Raw genomic sequence first — 19362 nt, 5'->3', positions numbered from 1 at the left:
GGACAGAACATTGGTTTATTGGTTATTTCTAAAACAAAATAATACAAACCAAACCGTAAGTAAGGTGTTCTGCTGTAGAGTTTCATTTCTTTAAGAGGGTTAACGAACAAAATCAGCAGGTTATCAAATACTTATTTACTATACTGTAGCTAGGTCATTATTCCACTGTTAATCTTAATAGCATTGCAAGCATCCATTTAAAGTGTGGTTTAAAGAGTATATTGTATGTCTTTCTTTCTTAGATTATTTAAAACATGAACAGGTAAAAAAATTACGTTTCTCAAGCCAAAAGTTAAGTTAAAGTACCAATGATTGTCACACACATACTTAATGTGGCGAAATTATTCTCTGCATTTGACCCATCACCCTTGATCACCCCCTGGGAGGTGAGGGGAGCAGTGGGCAGCAGCGGTGCCTCGCCCGGGAATCATTTATGGTGATTTAACCCCCAATTCCAAACCTTAATGCTGAGTGCCAAGCAGGGAGGTAATGGGTCCCATTTTTATAGTCTTTGGTATGACTCGGCCGGGATTTGAACTCACGACCTACCGATCTCAGGGCGGACACTCTAACCACTAGGCCACTGAGTAGGTCGAACAAATGTACAATGTATCAAAGTCAAGCCTTTCTATGGACTTACCAATGCTAATTCCACCAAGGTTCAGTTTGTGTCCATTGGGATCAAAGGATCCCAAAATAAAAACCCAAAAATCAATAGTTAATAAGTTTACGTGTCTATAAAGGTTCAATTGTTCAAATAAACAGCTCCAGTGGCTAACATATGAATGCTTGCCTTTCAGCACTAACGCAAAAACAATAACTAAAGTCTGACATAATTGTCAGTTGTTTTCACCCAAAGAAAATCAAATGGACCACAAACCTGTTGCATCTTCTCTAGATCAAGACTTGGTCTCCCCAACTCCCCACTATAGCTGTGCCGGTATTTTCTGTAAGGTGCTGACTGGTCAAAGTGGGTCAAGATGATTGGCCGAGTGACTGGCTGGACCACCTGGAGTTGAAAGCGCATGGGTGGTGGCTTCAGGCTACATGGAGGGCTTGCGCTGAAAAGCACAGGGCTGGAGACGGCGGCCAGACAAGCACCAGGCTCGACCAGCGTCTTTGTAGCAGCAACGGGCGACCCACAACCACAGAGATCTCGCACTTCCTCGTCGCTGGACGTGCTGCTGTGGTGATCACCATGGCGCTGAGGGAGTGAAGACATCCATTTTCTGTTGTCCCCATAGCTGATTCGCTCTAGTTCTTCCTCTGACGAGTGTCGATCCAGATTGCCGTCGAGAAGAAGGCGGAGGCGTCGTAAACGAGCTGGAGAGAGGGGACCCTGGTTGTGCTGCTGGTTGGTAGCCAGGGGGGTGAGGGCACAATTTCTCCGTCTCTCTAACAAAAAAAAAGGGACATATTTGATAAGAATACAGTACATTATCAAAACATTTTGTTGGCCAAGCGGGCATACCTCTATCAATTTGTGCAAGCTCCTGGTTCTCTCCTTCTGAATCATCACTCTCCCCACCCTCGCCACTGCCGTGGTAAGAAAACTAGGGGCAGAAAAGGGTTTGTATCCGTGTGAAAATGTGCAAAACAGTAAGACCTGGAATTTAACATTACATTGGCATGGTAGGCATTCCCCAAAAATGCATTCCTTTGTCCCGCCAGATGTTTACAATTACTATCATGGATTCCAATATACAGGTATAAGGTCCACTTTTATCAATGACAGTAGAAGTTCAAATACTTGTTCACAAACAAGTTAAGAAATATAGAATATGAATACAGATTCAGAGACCACAACAAAAATAGAAGTATAAGATTTACAGTATGCACCTCGACAAATAACGGCAAAATTGTTAAATCACTGTGCCTGTACCTGGAAATTGATTGACTCGATACCAATTGTTAGTATTGTGTGTTCATGTGGCAAATCTTTTAAAACTGTTTGATGATAAAATCTATTTTTACATTTGTTAGAATAATTATATATAAGTTATCACACAACTCTTATGCATAAAGGGCGTTGCTATAGTTATCTATTGTGCTCTTTTCTGCTTCATGCAAGGGCACAAAACGTGTTATCTTCCACGGCATATGAGGGGTGGCCTCGCCGCAGATGTTTTCTTTGTTTTAGCCTGGTAACAGCCAAGGACTTCAAATACTTCAACGAAGATAAGATGACAGCATGCAGACGAAGCAGAGACAAGGCAATCACAAGGCCCCGAGCACATTCCATCACAAATTGTTCGTACTGGAGCTGCTTTGCATGATATGTGTGACCACTCCCTCAGTGATGTTAACTAGGGAACTCCTGAATAAATAGAGGAGCGCATGGGGCTGTACCTTAGAGCGAGGTGGGAGACTGTAACTGAGTGTGCCGCCCCAAATGTTTTTCCTCATGAGCAAAATTTAACTCTGTCTCTGCCTGATTCCCTCTTCTTGTCTTGTGTAATAGACAGTTATGTGTTTGAACCTGACAAAATTAACATTTAACATTAAGCTAACTGTGCTGTCCAGGCCCAGTTCTTAAAGCGTGTTTTTTTACACTTCTAGGTCTCATTTGCAAGTATGGATTTGTAACCCATATGGAAATATAGTGTCACTAATATATTATTCATTTCTAATTTATGGTGTGCCAAAGTCACTTTGGTCACTTAAAATATTAAAACTAATGATGTGTCAAAGTCATGTGTTAACTACAGGGTTAAACTGATGATACAGGCACACAGCACATTATTCACACGCTGGCCAGTAGAGGTCGCGTGCGCCTTTGTTATTACAGTCACTCCATCAGTGAATGTCAGAATGAAGGCACGAGTCATATTGTTGTGTTTCAAAGACAAGGTTTAGTATAAGTTCAAATACTTGTTACTTCTCAAACCGAGTGTTGGAAAAGCAGCATAAAATAGCCGGTTCCAGTGGGAGCTGGGTTGCTGTGCTTTGTGCTGCTGAGAACTCCAGTAAGTTTTACTTTGTGAGTGAGGCCTATAGTACATTGCTGTTAACAAGCCTGTTAGCCTAGCCACCATGTTAATGCTAAAGCAGGGGTCGGCAACCCGTGGCTCCGGAGCCGCATGCGGCTCTTTGAGATTAGATTAGCTAGATTAGATAGTACTTTATTTATTCCGTCAGGAAAAATAAAATTTTCAGCACAATCCCATTCAAGATCAGACAAACATTACAGGGAGACAGAACAGGATCGCTGACGGGTCTGCCGGCTTCCAGCGCCCCTTACAAAAAAGATGAGATACAGGTAAACAAGGGGGGGTAATGGGAGAAAAATAAATAAAATTTAAAAAATCGGTCTTAGCCTGGGCCCTGGAGAGGGGGTGCAGACTGAGGCCAAGGGAAAAAAACAACTCATAGCCATAGAACACATTCCTCTCACATGTGTGCAAGAGGGAAACATCAAACATCAAAGAACACAGAGGAGATTAAAGACATTAAAGCAGCAGATACAACCAGACACTTCTACATACAGCTATGAATAAAAAGTAAAAATGAAACATGTACACTGTGGTGGCCTCTGCGCTGTTCCACGCCATTGTCCGCTGTAGTGGAAGGATCATGGTCAGAGACAGGAGCAGACCCAACAAAGCAACCAAGATAGCCGACTCGACTCTCGGCCAGTGTCTAGTCCGCATGGATGAGCGAGGATACGTCCAAGGTGACTGAGGTGTCCGACACCTGCTCACCCAGCCAAGACACCGCAAAACCTCTCCATCCCAGCGCTCAGTGCAAGCTCTGCAGCCCTGTCACCTCATCCGCATCTCCTCCAGTCCCTCCAAACCGACTCCGGTGTGGCAGACACCCAGCAGCTGGTCTTCATGGCCAAAAGGCTCCCGGGAGGCAGATCCAGAAGTCCACAAAAAAGCACCACAGAGGTCACGAAAGTGCCACCCCTTGTCACACAGTCCCAAAGGGTCCCGGACCAAAAGGCAAAAAGGTATAATAACACATGACAACAAGAGGGAAACACAAAAGGATGACACAAGAGCACAGAGCTCCTGCCAACAGCAGCGCCATCTTGGGAATATCGCTTTGTGTATTGATCGCTCGTGTGGCTCAGCTGTTAACTTGCCGACCTTCCCGAAATTACCGGGAGGTTTCTGACCTCAATGCCTTTTCCTAAGATTGTCTGAGGTATGCATACTGTGATTTTCACTCGGACAGCAACATTGAGGGCGTGCCGTGATGGCAATACCTATAACATCTTCTAATACATGTAGTTGTGCCCGCCGTTACACAACACTAAGTGCGCGCTGACCTTTCACGTATTGTGTGAATCCTCTTTTACAATCCTCAAGCGATTGCAAGGCATACTTGTTCAACAGCCATACAGGTTACACTGAAGGTTGTGATATAAACAACTTTAAGACTTTTACTAATATGTGCCACACTGTGAACCCACACCAAACAAGAATGACAAACATTTCGGGCAAACATCCGCACTGTAAAACAACATAAACACAACATGATAAATACCTAGAATCCCATGCAACCCTGACTCTTCCAGGCTACATTATACAACCTCAACCGACGCAGGAGAGGGGGTGGGGGGATGGAGGGGTTGGTGCTAGCGGGGTAGAACCCGGGTAGAATTCAAATTTAAAAAGGACATTTCTTCTATTTTTGATTTTTGCAACAGAGCTCTATTTTTATTTTATTTTGGGGGGGTATTTTCAATTTAAAAAGCACACTGTGCATGTGTTGTTGTTTATTATTGTGCAATAAATTGGCCAGCAGCTGTTTTGTGGTCCATTAAGTACGTAACGTCTCATTTTGAGTCTCTCAATTATACGGCCAAGAACCTAGTAACCTTAATTGTTGTACTAACCTGCTATCCTACAATAGGGGTGGTGCAACACATTAAATTCAGTTTGTCCTAGCTGTGTTGCCGTAGCCAGGAAGGAGTCTTTGTAATTAAGTTGAATGAACCAGACTTGTATTTTGTTGAGCCCCACATAGTGTTTATACTGTATTTTACTTAATACAAACCAGCTGTTTAAAAGCCCACCCATCTATCGAAAGAATCAACATATAACACATTAATTCAATGCATACATTATGTACGAACTTGAGCATAAAAATGCAGAAGCACTAAAATAAAAGAAAACAAAATTAGAGCATATGCCGTTATTGTTTTAGTTAGTTTATTTCAAACATGCATACAATACAATGTAATGCATCGGATATTTCCAGTTGTTTCATTACAGCATGTCTGAAAAGGAGTAGAAAGAAGCAGATCTTATTTAATCCTACCCCTTTTCATATCATAGTAGTTTTATCCCATTACTTTGTTCTCTGTAAAAGAACAGTGAAAACAATAAATATACTTAATCGATCAAAGTTTACTTATATATGCCTTAATCATAAATGTCTCAATTTCGCCCACACCTGGTGTGTGTGTGACAATCATGGGTACTTTAGGCTGCATAAGCCACAACGACATCCTCGGCTCAGATCCCACATTAGAGCAAGAAAAAAACTCAACCCAATGGGAACAACGAAAAACCTTGCAAGGGACACCCCACCACTCAATGTTGCTGTATTCCATCCATCCATCCATCCATTTTCTACCGCTTATTCCCTTTCGGGGTCGCGGGTGGCGCTGGCGCCTATCTCAGCTACAATCGGGCGGAAGGCAGGGTACACCCTGGACAAGTCGCCACCTCATCGCAGGGTCAACACAGATAGACAGACAACATTCACACTCACATTCACACACTAGGGCCAATTTTTTAGTGTTGCCAATCAACCTATCCCCAGGTGTATTTAACATTTGTTAATTACTTATTCTGCAATACATTAACCTATTATAATTATACAGAGAGAAAGTAACTATTTACTGTATTGCAACCTTTATCGCAAAAATAGTGAATGGTTTTGATTGATTGATTGATTGATTGAAACTTTTATTAGTAGATTGCACAGTTCAGTACATATTCCGTACAATTGACCACTAAATGGTAACACCCGAATAAGTTTTTCAACTTTTTTAAGTCGGGGTCCACATACATTAATATGCACAGAATTAGTTGCACATGTGAAATATGTACTGTATGGTGCATTGTATACCCTGTGGAGCGTTGTATATATAAATAATGAATTGAATGAAAGATGACCTAAAATGTTTATTGATCTTTTAGAATAAGTGTCAGTCAGACTGGTTTGAAACAAACAAGGTATTTTTTATCTGGACAAATAGTAGTTTAGTCTATGCAAATACTTTTACCCACAGCCTAACCCAGCAGACAAAGATGTCTCTACAGCATTAGTAGCAATGCAGATACCCTACAGACTCACAGTTAAGTAATGCGCCTCACAATCAGTAATTACCACTTTGGGGCCTCGCTTAGCAGCTGCCATCTGCGCTTGTGTGTGTACGCTTACACACATACGTATACACCAGCATACAACGCACAATTATAGACTCAAAACACACACACACACACACACACAGCTCTTTTCTTTCTGAATCACTTAATAAAGAGGAAGAGGGACAAAAGGCCGTGTCATCAAAGCTTAATGCAATGTTAAGACTACAGTATGATTTCACAAGCCGCTCAAGTTGTGAAATGAAAAATATTGTATCCTCAGACATTGCTTTTCATAACATTTGCAATGCGAGCACATCCAAATGCATGATCCAATTTGTGATTCTTAAAACAAAGTAACAATTACAAATGTATACAGTACTAACATTTAAATTACTGTATGAGTACAGATCATTCCTTCCGTGATCGCATTTAAACCACTGGCATAGGCTTCAGCTCACTTGTGATCCTGAATAGGTTAAGGCGTTTAAAATGAATGATTTACTTGCTTAGTTTGCAAATTTCAGCTGAACTAATGGTGAATATCCTGTAGTTTCGTAAATTGTCTTAATTATACAATAAAGAGAGTCAAATACGTCTGCACACTTCCAGAGAGAATAATTTCACCCATTTTGTTTAAACCTTATCGCTACATTGCCATAGTGTGTTACCGTTGACGCGAGCTATAAATTGCATCTTGTATTGCATATTATATTACATATTGTGTTGTATTGTGTTATATTATGAGGAACCCTGTGATTCATATTCTTGTCCATGTACAGAGTGAAAAGAAGAGTGTTGCTGCTCATTTTCAACCAGGAGTTATGTTTAATTAATGTTGATTATCAATATAACAGTGTTAAGCAGACAGAAGCAGGCCACATTGCTTTAAATCTCATTTTTTAGTACAGTTCTTCCTTAATTGATTTGCTTTATACGAATTGGTACACATTGCAAAAACCACGTTGTTATATTGCAAATCAATTTACAAGGCTGTGATGTGATTGATCAAATGCAGCCAACCAAAAAGACATGGAATGCAACTTTCCCCCTTTTCATCACAAACCTGAAAATAACCCATCATTGGAGTTAGTCCCAGTCATAGATCATGTTTGTTGAAGTATGAGCTCCGCTGTCCCTCAATTGTCTGGTGGAGTGAGTGGGCAGGATTGTCCATGATGGCGAGCAGTTTGTGCATTGTCCTCCTGTCCCTCACTGACACAAATGCCTTCAACTGCGTGCCAATACTTTGGCCGGCTTTCCGGATCAGTTTGTCAATCTGATATATGTTACTTTTGCTGGTGCTGCTCCCCCAACTAACCACAGCAAAGTACAGGGCACTGGCCACACCGGACTGATAAAAGATCTCTAGCAGTTATTTATATTCTTCCTTATACATATACCAGGAAATTAATTACAAATAGAAAATGTCTCAGTTGCAGCTGAGATAGGCTCCAGCACCCCCCGTGACCCCATAAGGGTCAAGTGGTAGAAAATGGATAGATTCATAGGTGGATGGATGGATGGAAAATGTCTTAGTAGGGCTGGGAATATCAATGTATCCCAAGATATAATATGCTATACACCGCTCAGGGTAATGATTATACAATAGTACCCCAACTTACAAGCTTACCGTAATTGGTTCAATGACCAAGCTTGTAACTCAAAACACTCAATGAATTGGAATCAATTTAATTGATGTTTTGCGCTCCTGAAACAGCAACTTTTTCTATCCATCCATCCATTTTATACTGCTTATTCCCTTTGGGATCGCGGGGGGCGCTGGTGCCTATCTCAGATACAATCGGGCGGAAGGCGGGGTACACCCTGGACAACTCGCCACCTCATCGCAGGGCCAACACAGATACACAGACAACATTCACACTCACATTCACACACTAGGGCCAATTTAGTGTTGCCAATCAACCTATCCCCTGGTGCAGGGGTAGGGAACCTATGGCTCTCGAGTCAGATGTGGCTCTTTTGATGACTGCTTCTGGCTTGCAGATAAATCTTAGCTGAGATTACTTAACACAATAAGTAATGAATAATTCAGCTGGTAATCACAGTTTTGATTGATTGATTGAGACTTTTATTAGTAGATCGCACACTACAGTACATATTCTGTAAAATTGACCACTAAATGCTAACACCCGAATAAGGGGTCCACGTAAATCAATTCATGGTACTTGTTAAAGTGTTAAAAACAACGTTAAAAATATAAAAAATTCTCATGCATTTTAATCCATCGATCTGTTTTGTACCCCAACAGTTGAAGAAGTCAAATTAAGGAGTATTTTATTTATGATTGGTTAGCCTCATAATAACAATGTTATTAAAAAGAATAACATACTTATTATACCCTAAAAATGTTGATCTTACTTAAAAATGCACACATTTAGTTGTATTCAGTGTTAAAAAATATTATATGGTTCTCACAGAAATACATTTTATAATATTTGGCTTACATGGCTCTCTCAGCCAAAAAGGTTCCCGACCCCTGCCCTGGTGCATGTCTTTGGAGGTGGGAGGAAGCCTGAGTACCCGGAGGGAACCCACGCATTCACGGGGAGAACATGCAAACTCCACACAGAAAGATCCCGGGCCCGCGATTGAACCCCGACTGCTCAGGACCTTCGTGTTGTGAGGCAGACGCACTAACCCCTCCTCCACCGTGAAGACCACAGCAACTTTTTAACATTCAAAAAACAAAAGCCTTTTAAAAAGAAAAACAAATTCTTAGATAAGAAATAGTTAGAAAAATAATACAATAGAATGTACTACAAACAACTACAGTATATTTTTTGTTTTTGATGAATAAATTATTTAATTAAATAAGCACTGTTTTTCACACTCATTTTCTCCGTTCGAATGGTTCGAAAATAAAGTTACGTTGATCTCCAGCTATAGGCTAATGCGAGCGAGTGAATGTTTTGAGTGGATCTTACGAGGTTCACTGTGGCATTTGCTACCATATATGGTGGCGGGGATGTCTTTAACTCAAATTTGGTTCGCAACTTAAAGCATAACAATTAGCCCAGAGACAGGTGGTATCTCAAAATACTCGTAATTCTGGGTACTCCTAAGTAATTTAGTCATGTCTTTATAAGGGTGGAACAAAACCAAACAACTTACACACTATACAGTCCTTATCCAGCTTTGTCCGATCACAAAAGTGAGCCCACACTTTTGATTGACTGTGTGTTAAAGTGTTTGAAAGTGAATTGGCCGCGATGTCTCTCCTTGACCACAAGCTCGGGCATTACAACGTAAAATGGTGACTCAAGTCAGTATGAAGGTATGCTGAAAGAAGTTTATGGTGTGGGAAACAATACAAGGCGGGAGCATATTGATATCTGTACAGTAAAGTTAAATATTACGATAGTTTGCTATATCGAAATATCATCGCACTTTTTTCTTTTGCATGTTGATGGTTACTCTGAGTGACTTTGCCGCCTCACTGACAACAAATTTTGTTACAGTGAAATAATCCACATGAAAACCAGACAAACTAAATAAATAAATAAAAACATTTTAAAGCTAACACTGTGTGTGAAGAGGTTTCAGTGTATGCATACACACCTACATTACACACGAGAGAGCGTGGTTAAAGCTTTCGCTAATCATTTATAAACGTAACTACACATTTCTAAATGCATAATACAACTATAAGCGTGGGATTTTCTCTGTTTATATTCAAGTTTATTTTATTCAGGGTCTATTACAGCAAATGATTACAGAGTTGAGCTTTACTCATGAATAAGACTCAATACATACAGCGTAAAATTGATTTTGTGCATTCATGCTCCAACAGACAAGTTGTGTGTCAAGAAGAGTTGAATGAAATCCTTGTCAGTACCCTGCATCGCTGAGCAGCTTGCTAAGCTGGATCAATGGCAATGTCACTGTGCACACGAACACAAACATGCACGCACACACACAATCAGCTTTGCTCTGCCACACTGACATGAACACTGTCACACTCCATTCCCTCTTCTCATGAAAGTGCACCGACAGAGTCAGAGATGGGTGATTGTCTTTTCCTCATACTATTCTGAGTCTTACCCATATAGCGTAGTACAATTAGTCATGATTAGTGTAAGCTCCTGGGAATAGTACAGTGACACGACCTATTTGTGACCTTCAGTCCTGTCTTGTAAATGGTCAAAACCACCATCATCCATGTAGAGAGTGAAAAGAAGAGTGTTGCTGCTCATTTTCAACCAGGAGTTATGTTTAATTATTGTTGATTATCAATATAACAGAGTTAAGCAGACAGAAGCAGGCCACATTGCTTTAAATCTAATTTTTTAGTATAGTTATTCCTTAATTGATTTGCTTTATACGAATTGGTACACATTACAAAAACCACGTTGTTATTGCAAATCAATTTACAAGGCTGTGATGTGACTGATCAAATGCAGTTAACAACACAGACATGGAATGCAACTTTGCCCCTTTTCATCACAAACCTGAAAATAACCCATCATAGGAGTTATTCCCTGGCATAGATCATGTTTGTTTTGGGGATATTTTGTATGTGTCTTTGGATTCTTAAATTAGTAATGTCTCTGCTTGAAATTAGACTAACATAATACTACAACTGTATTTACTACTACTATATTGCTTCTAGTCACCTGTGGTCTGAACAGGAGGTGTAATGTTTGAGACACGTACTGTAGATTTTTGTATTTCAAAGAAGGTTGGACAAAATCTGCTACTTACATCATGGGTAATCCACCATTTCCGGGGCTTGACTCACAGTAAGGACTAAAAGTCAACCTCATCTGCACTAAATTTTTGTCCTGCCCAATCCCCCAATCCTTCCAAATGTTTTCCAACAAGCCTATGCATGAGATTTAGGGAGAATAGATGATGGGAATGTCCTATAATAAGAAAGCTTTTAGAAGTCTATAAATGGCACTACAATTCATGTTTTGACTAATTTAGAGAATTGTTTGGACTGTGCAAGGTCTACCACTAGTGGTACGCAAGCTCCAAACAAAGTGTTACTGTTCAAACTGTGTGTAATGTTACGATGGCCAAATTATTAATTATACTTAAATAAAACATCTGCCTTGTTTAATGACTACTTTGGCCTAAAAAGCTATTGTACTTCAATGTTGGTCTGAATGGTGGTACTTGGAGAGCAGAGTAAATCCTAAGGTGTTACTTGGTGAAAAAAGTTTGGAGCCACTCATTTAGAGAATCTATATTAGTCTTTCATATCTACATATACTGTACCATTAAAGGTGCCATATGTAATAATTTAATGTTGAGTCATCATTAAATGGCCCTGATATGTCAAAAGGCATTAACAAATCATGTTATTTTCAATTTTCAACATATATAACTGATAACAATAGTTCAGCCGGAATATGCTCATTGCAAAATTAGATTTACAGCTCCGAAATCTTGATATTGTTTTTACTTCAATACCCCGCCCTCCATCGTTTGACCAATTACAAAGTCTATGAGTGTGTTACATTCAGGTTGCCAGTTATGCTCCTTCATCTTCGTCGCGATACTGCCACTGGTAAAGTTACTAAATATGTCAGACCTTAGTAGATCCAAAAGGCCTCATTATGATTCTCAACTTATTCATTATAAAGCCAGGAGCAAAATGAGGATTTGTAACAGGGATGCCTTTGAAAGATGGAGACGATTGTAAGTGAAGAAGATTTTTTTCATCTGACGCAAAATTTGCCAATTTCTTCCTTGATAGGTAATTAGGGAATTTACGTTTTCTTATAACTTGGAATAAATGGAAATTGACATTTCGTATGTAAACTATATTTTTCAATACAGTTTATGATGTTGTCTAACAAAGCTAGTAAGTTCATGCAACGAATGCTTAGCATGCTCGCCCGGTCAATGACACATCCATATATAGGCTAACGGGAGAAATATATGCCCGTTAGCCTGTATGTCAATGTGTAATCCAACTGACAGGGCAAAATATATTTTCGACAAATAAAACCTATGTGAATATGGGTAGTGTCAGTGCCTATTTCTTAATATGCTGATACGCTGAGGAAATGGGTTACATCATTTGCACGGCTGTCATGGCAATGTAGAACGTATGGAGATAGCCAAATCACACGATAAATGAATTCCTCGTTCGTGTTTGCATATTGTAGACTACATGTACCAAGTTATATGGCAATCTGAAACATTTGAAAGAGCAGCCTATAGGCATACCTTGGTAAAATGTCCATTTTCTACCGCTTATTCCCTTTCGGGGTCGCGGGGGGCACTGGCGCCTATCTCAGCTACAATCGGGCGGAAGGCAGGGTACACCCTGGACAAGTCGCCACCTCATCGCAGGGCCAACACAGATAGACAACATTCACACTCACATTCACACACTAGGGCCAATTTAGTGTGGCCAATCAACCTATCCCCAGGTGCATGTCTTTGGAAGTGGGAGGAAGCCGGAGTACCCGGAGGGAACCCACGCATTCACGGGGAGAACATGCAAACTCCACACAGAAAGATCCCGAGCCTGGATTTGAACCCAGGACTGCAGTACCTTCGTATTGTGAGGCAGACGCACTAACCCCTCTTCCACCGTGAAGCCACATTTCAAATTGTTTTGGGAATTTGTCGTGTCCTCCAGTCCAAAGAGGAAAAGAATCATCCAGATTGTTATAGGTGCAAAGTTCAAAAGCCAGCATCTGTGATGGTATGGGGGTGGGTTGGTGCCAAAGGCATGGTAACTTACACATCTGTGAAGGCATCATTAATGCTGAAAGGTACATACAGGTTTTAGAGCACATATGTTGACCTTCAAACAACGTCTGTTAATGGACGCACCTGCTTTGTTTCAGCAAGACAATGTCAAGCCACATTCTGCTCGTGTTACATTCGCGTGGCTTCGTAATAAAAGAGTGCGGGTACTAGACGTCCTGCCTGCAGTCCAGACCTGTCTCCCATTGAAAATGTGTGGTGCATAATGAAGTGTTAAGTACGACAACGGAGTTCCCAGACTGTTGAACAACTTAAGCTGTACAAGCAAGAATGGGAAATATTCCACCTGAAAAGCTTTGAAAATTGGTCTCCTCAGTTCCCAAACGTTTACTGAGTGTTGTTAAAAGGAAAGGGAACCTTTAGTGAGCCAGGAAATTGTAGATTCAATTAAAGTAATGCAGAGTGGCAAGGCCCCTGGCCCAGATAGCTATCCTACAGAGTTCTATAAAAAATTCTCAGATAAATTGACTCCTCTCCTTTTAAATATGTACAATGACTCTCTGGATCGGGGTACTTTGCCTCGAACTCTCACCGAAGCGTCAATAACTTTATTATTAAAACCAGGTAAAATAGACTCCGATTGTAGTTCATACCGTCCCATCTCGCTCTTAAACGCTGATTATAAGATTTTAGCTAAAGCACTGGCCCTTCGCCTTGAATCAATTTTACCAAACATCATATCACCTGACCAAACTGGGTTTATGAAAAACCGACACTCTTTTTCCAACATTCGATGCCTTCTTAACATTATTTTCTCTCCAGCATCCGAGGAGACGCCAGAAGTGGTGGTCTCTTTGGATGCGGAGAAAGCTTTCGACAGGGTGGAATGGGGATATTTATTAGAGGTCTTAAAGAGGTTTAACATTGGGTCCAAATATATATCTTGGATAGCACTTCTATACTCTTCTCCTAGGGCTGCCGTAAGCACAAATGGGATGTTATCCCAATTTTTCACACTTGGCAGAGGCACACGCCAGGGGTGCCCTCTAAGCCCATAATTATTCGTTACTGCAATCGAACCCTTGTCCATTGCTCTTAAATCGGCTGGTATCAGTAAAGGAATCCATAGATGCGGTCTAGAACTCACACATTCTCTATACGCGGATGATTTACTATTGTTTATATCTGATCCAATCTCTACCGTTCCAAATATTATTGAATTGCTTAACAATTTTGGATCATTCTTTGGCTATAAATTGAATTTCGCTAAGAGTGAATGCTTCCCTGTGAATAATTTGGCCCTTGAGATCCCTGAGGGATATTTCCCATTCAGAATGTCCAGGAACAGCTTCAAGTACTTAGGTGTACATATTTGTCGTAAGCTACCAGCTCTCTACAAGGACAAGTTTCCACCCCTAATCGACAAACTTAAATTAGATTTGGAAAGGTGGAATGATTTACACATAACTATAGCTGGCAGGGTAAACTGCGTCAAAATGAATGTGCTTCCTCGATTTTTGTATCTGTTTCAATGTTTGCCTATCTTTTTACCCAAATCCTTTTTTTGCATAATAAACAAACTAATTTCATCCTTTATATGGAAAGGCAAGACTCCCAGGATTAGGAGAGAATTCCTGCAAAGGCATAGGTCCGTAGGTGGTTTATCACTTCCTAATCTAAAACACTACTATTGGGCAGCTAACATACACAAAATGACTCTCTGGATCCAAGAACCTGAATTAATTTGGTGCAAATCTGAAGCTAGTTCCTGTTCTACCTCACTCTTGGATCTGCTTACATCAAAATTACCTTATCGACCATCCCAATTTACTTGTAGTCCAATTGTCATTTCTACCCTTAGAATCTGGTCTCAATTTAGAAATACTTTCGGCCTGCAGGGCTTATCCAACCATAGCCCCATTCATAATAACCACCTATTTCTCCCTCCTAGCACAAATGTAGCATTTTCTCTATGGAAGCAGTCAAACCTTAGCAGGCTAAAAGACTTATATATTGGTGATGTTTTCGCTAGTTTCAGTGAACTATGTGAAAAATTTGACCTACCAAAATCTCACCTATTTCGATACTTTCAGGTTCGTAATTTTGTTAAATCAAATAGTCTCTCTTTCCCTAACACTCCACCAAATTCGCTAACTGATTCAATTTTAGATATTCCCACAAATCAAAAAGGCCTAATTTCCAAAATCTACACCTTAATCCCCCAGTTTGGTAAAACATCTCTTGATAAAATCAGAGGGAATTGGGAAGAAGAGCTTGGCAGAGCCATAGATGATGGAGATTGGGATTCTGCCTTAACCCAAAATAACAACAGTACATCCTGTTCAAGGCTTAATTTAATACAATTTAAGGTAGTCCACCGTATTTATTTCACTAATTCCAAACTCTCCAAAATATATCCCAATATCTCGGATACTTGTAACAGATGTCACATGTCACCTGCTAACATGACGCACATGTTTTGGTCTTGTCCCCATTTGCTTGATTACTGGACAACTATTTTCAAACACCTTGCTAAGGCACTGGATTTAAATCTGACACCTTGTGCAGAAATGGCTATTTTTGGGACGGTATCAGATCCCCAAATAAAGAGAAAATTTAAGGATAGTATCGCCTTTGCATCCTTATTAGCACGTAGGAGAATTTTGCTGGAGTGGAAGTCACCTTTCTGCCCCAAAGCCTCCTTATGGCTTAAAGACCTTATGAGGTATTTAGATCTGGAAAAAATTAAGTTCAATCTTAGGGGGGCACCTGAGAAGTTTTATTTTGTTTGGGGCTGTATGGTTGACTACATAGCCAAATTAAAGATGATACAGGACACATGAGAAAGTTCACCTTTCATAAACCAGCTTCTTTTTATTTATTTTTTATATTTATTCCTGGTGTATATTTACTATCTGCCTATGTTGAGAAGAAAGTGATGTACTAATGATTTTCCATTTGTGACTGTATCTTTTAACTTACGTAGGACCTGGGGGGGAGGGGGGTTTATGTGTGTATGGGGTATGGGTTGGGTTGCTGTTCTTGGAAGTGGGTGGGAAAAAAGGGGGAAAATGTGTTGACTGTTCTATTGTACATTGTAATACCTGTCAAATTCAATAAAAACATTTATAAAAAAAAAAAAAGGAAAGGCCATGTAACGCTGGTAAAAATGCCTCTGTGCCAACTTTTTTGCAATGTGTTGCTGCCATTAAATTCAAAGTTAATGATTATTTGGAAAAAAAAAATTTAAAAATGTGTTTTTCCGTTCGAACATTAAATATCTTGTCTATGCAGTATATTCAACTGAATATAAGTTGAAAAGGATTTGCAAATCATTGTATTCTGTTTTCATTTACGATTTACACAACGTGACAACTTCACTGGTTTTGGGTTTTGTAGTAAATCTATCTGTGGCTGCATAGGAGAAAGTTCGAAACAGAGGAATCACTACGTCTTAAAGACAGGGCGAAACATAACCTGCAGAAGCTTTACCACTACTACTACTACTAAAGATGTATTATTGTTTTTAGTGCACGTAAACATACCAAGTATGCATGTATGGGGACGCAATATTGAGTTTAGGGTGGAATGGGGGGCTGTTCAGGAGCCTTGTGTATGGGGGTCCAGAATTTGGTGCTACGCCCTGCCTCTTCTCATTGAGAATTTTAGCTGCAGTGACATGATTCTACAGCAACTCAAAAGACATACGTCAGCATGAATTTGATGGAGCCAGTAATTAAAAGACCATAACAACTGCTTTCTGAGAACCATCTTCACAAATATAGATTAAGGGTATGTTTACATGAAAAAAATCTAGTAGAAAAAGAAAATATTTTCCTGCATTTCACTCGCACTTAACTGCTGTCAATATGTTACCCAACTCCAACACACCAGCAAAAAGGTAAAGTAAAATGCTGTAAAATGCAAGTGCATTGTTTTGCAAATGTTCTAGTAAATGGTCACATTACAGCACAAACACTAGTATAGCATTGCCATTAAAATAGTCACACACTTATTTTCCAATGTAAACATTTTCAGGCTCCATAACGCTATTGTCTAGTACATGAATAGACTTAGACTTAGAAAAACTTTAATGATCCACAAGGAAAATTGTTCAACATAAGTTGAACAATTTCAACAATGACAGTTCCATCAATTTTCAGTTTAAAATGTTCATGTGTGGAGACAAAACTGAAGTAGCCTTTAACAAATGGGAATGAACGTGAACATATTTCCCCATAAGTGTGTCGTTTTCTGCAGGAACAAATCTCAAACTTGGTTTATGTTTCGGTATCGTCTCGGCTTATCGGAAACCTCTCAAATGTGTTGGAGTTGAGCGCATGAAGCGTGCAATTCTCAACCTGAACACCAGAGGCAGGGTTTTCGGTGCGTTTACTCAGTAAGCGACCATGACAGCATGTTGATCTTTCATGGATTTACTTGGAGGAAAGTTTGGAGAGGGAGGAGTGATCACGGCGCTAAAGGATAAACCATCAGCAACATGGTCAGGGGTCATGTTACAGATTACTTATTGCCCTAGCGTCTCATTGCTTACAGGATTGATATACCTGCTTTAATTAGTGATGTAAGTTCAGACTAAATCACAGTGCATTACTGATTACCGATGAATGTGTAACGTTGAACAAAAACAAACACTGAAGCTCATGTCAATGAAGAACTAACATAACAAAACCCTTACAAGCCCAATGGGTTTTTGAGTGATGAGGCATTAACATTCTGTATTAATTGGTTACTTTTCCCAAGCTAGCGTTTTAATGGCCTTGGCAGAATAGATGTCGTTTATTACAAATTATGTGCATAATGGTGGTGAAATCGCTCTGGAAGGGATTTATGAAAGCTGCCCCAGTGCTGAGAAGTTGAGTGCAGACACACGAATGGTCAGGAAGAAAGCTTACATCCAAGCGGCGCAACAAACAAACAACCGAACAATGGAGATGGCACACTTTGCACTCAATCCTCGGCCAGGCCTTTGAACGGGAGCCCTTTGGCACAAAATGGCTGCCATGCGACTGTATAGTTGGTCAACTCACAATAGTGTTGTGAATGGGGCAAGTTAGTGACCCATGCAGGATACAATCCACCCTTCAACTCACCAAAAAGGAGGCATTATGCAGCATGTAACAATCGAGGAGGACTTCCACGGGTTGTGTTGCGGAAAATTGCAGGGGTGAAGTCTGCAGATGTCAGGACAATTATAGCTCACAACAATAAAGTTAGAGTGAAATGTGCGTCATTTTAAAAACACATTTATAGTCGCAATCACTTGCACTGCCAACCCTCAGATACAAATAATTTTAGAGCGTCTGTATACAAATTAGCTGACCAGAAAATGTCTTTCCCACGCCTCCATTGCATCAATTTACTTTCTCAAAAGCAGAACAATGGTTCAATGACATTGCATGTTTACTGTTTGCATTGCAAGGTGGACCTGTAGTTTGCTCTTGTAAACATCTGGCAAAGACTACTGATTAACAAAAAAAAATTCAGAACTTCACATTGGATATGATACCTTGTGCAAACTTACCTTAAGTTGAAAAGGGTGTATCTCATTGAGTGAGTGTCTTCTTAGCTTCTTGGTCAGGGTCTTTAGCATGTTGACTTGGCTAGCTTATGGCTTATCCCCTAACAAATACCTTTTAATTGCTGGATCTCTTGTGGCATTTACAGCTTCATTAGCTAACATGGACGACTTTTCTCGCTTACAATAAGGCACACGGGACTTTTTTTTTTCTTTCTTTTCAATGACAGCCACAAAAACAACGTCGTCAGCTGCAAGAGGACCTCGACTGAAAAGGAAATTAAAAGCCGAAAATGTTCAACTGCGTAGTCGTGGCTTCTTTTCAACGGATGTGCGTAGCAAACTTGTTATTCTCGAGTTCATTTAGGTCGGCGTTGTTTAGTTTTTTTTTTTTTTTTGAGTCTTTCTTCACTGAGAGATGACTTACTCGCCGTGGCTCCGACTAAACTCCGCAACTTAATGGTGTCGGGGAGAGAAGAAAATAAATGAAAATAATAATAAGTAGTTGGCAGTCACACACACACACACGCACTCACACACACTCACACACAGGCAAATGCGAACCAGCTGCACGAGCCTGTCCGAGTACAGCCCCGCTTGAGCGTCTCGCTCCCTGATTGGCAATTCGTGTGTGTGACGTCATCGCTGACTGTCAATGAGGAGGCGAGTTGGAGTCACGTTATTTAGTCTGTTTACTTCCTCTTTTTCTAGCAGGATGATAGTTAATGCACACTGAATTAAATGTTCTGCATGGTGTTCCACGTGTTTTATGACCAAGAACGCACTCGGAAAAGTATGACAGTATATTCT

General features: G+C 40.2%; 2 protein-coding genes across 3 annotated transcripts in view; one reads left to right on the top strand and one right to left on the bottom strand.

Moving 5' to 3' along the window:
• Positions 1-182, top strand: part of slc4a1ap (solute carrier family 4 member 1 adaptor protein) — a 56603-nt gene extending 56421 nt beyond the window's left edge. The window contains exon 14 of the mRNA XM_061895710.1: positions 1-182. This exon is cut by the window's left edge and continues 306 nt beyond it. The gene's annotated coding sequence lies outside the window, so the exon portion shown is untranslated.
• si:dkey-16j16.4 (uncharacterized) overlaps positions 1-19135 on the bottom strand; it is a 40262-nt gene extending 21127 nt beyond the window's left edge. The window contains exons 1-4 of one of the 2 annotated variants that reach the window (XM_061895717.1): positions 18559-19135; positions 18128-18208; positions 1472-1553; positions 881-1395 (exon numbers count right to left, since the gene is read on the bottom strand). In XM_061895717.1, coding sequence (XP_061751701.1) covers positions 881-1395; positions 1472-1553; positions 18128-18208; positions 18559-18627 — 747 coding nt within the window. In that variant the 5' untranslated portion in view covers positions 18628-19135. The remainder of the gene's footprint in view (positions 1-880; positions 1396-1471; positions 1554-18127; positions 18209-18558) is intronic. The other variant, XM_061895719.1, reaches the window with a different exon arrangement.
• Between the last annotated feature and the right edge of the window lie 227 nt (positions 19136-19362).

This window comes from Nerophis ophidion, linkage group LG03, assembly GCF_033978795.1.
Source record: "Nerophis ophidion isolate RoL-2023_Sa linkage group LG03, RoL_Noph_v1.0, whole genome shotgun sequence".
NCBI lineage: Eukaryota > Metazoa > Chordata > Actinopteri > Syngnathiformes > Syngnathidae > Nerophis > Nerophis ophidion.
Note: the sequence above shows the minus strand (reverse complement) of the source record. Positions and strands in the feature narration are given on the sequence as shown.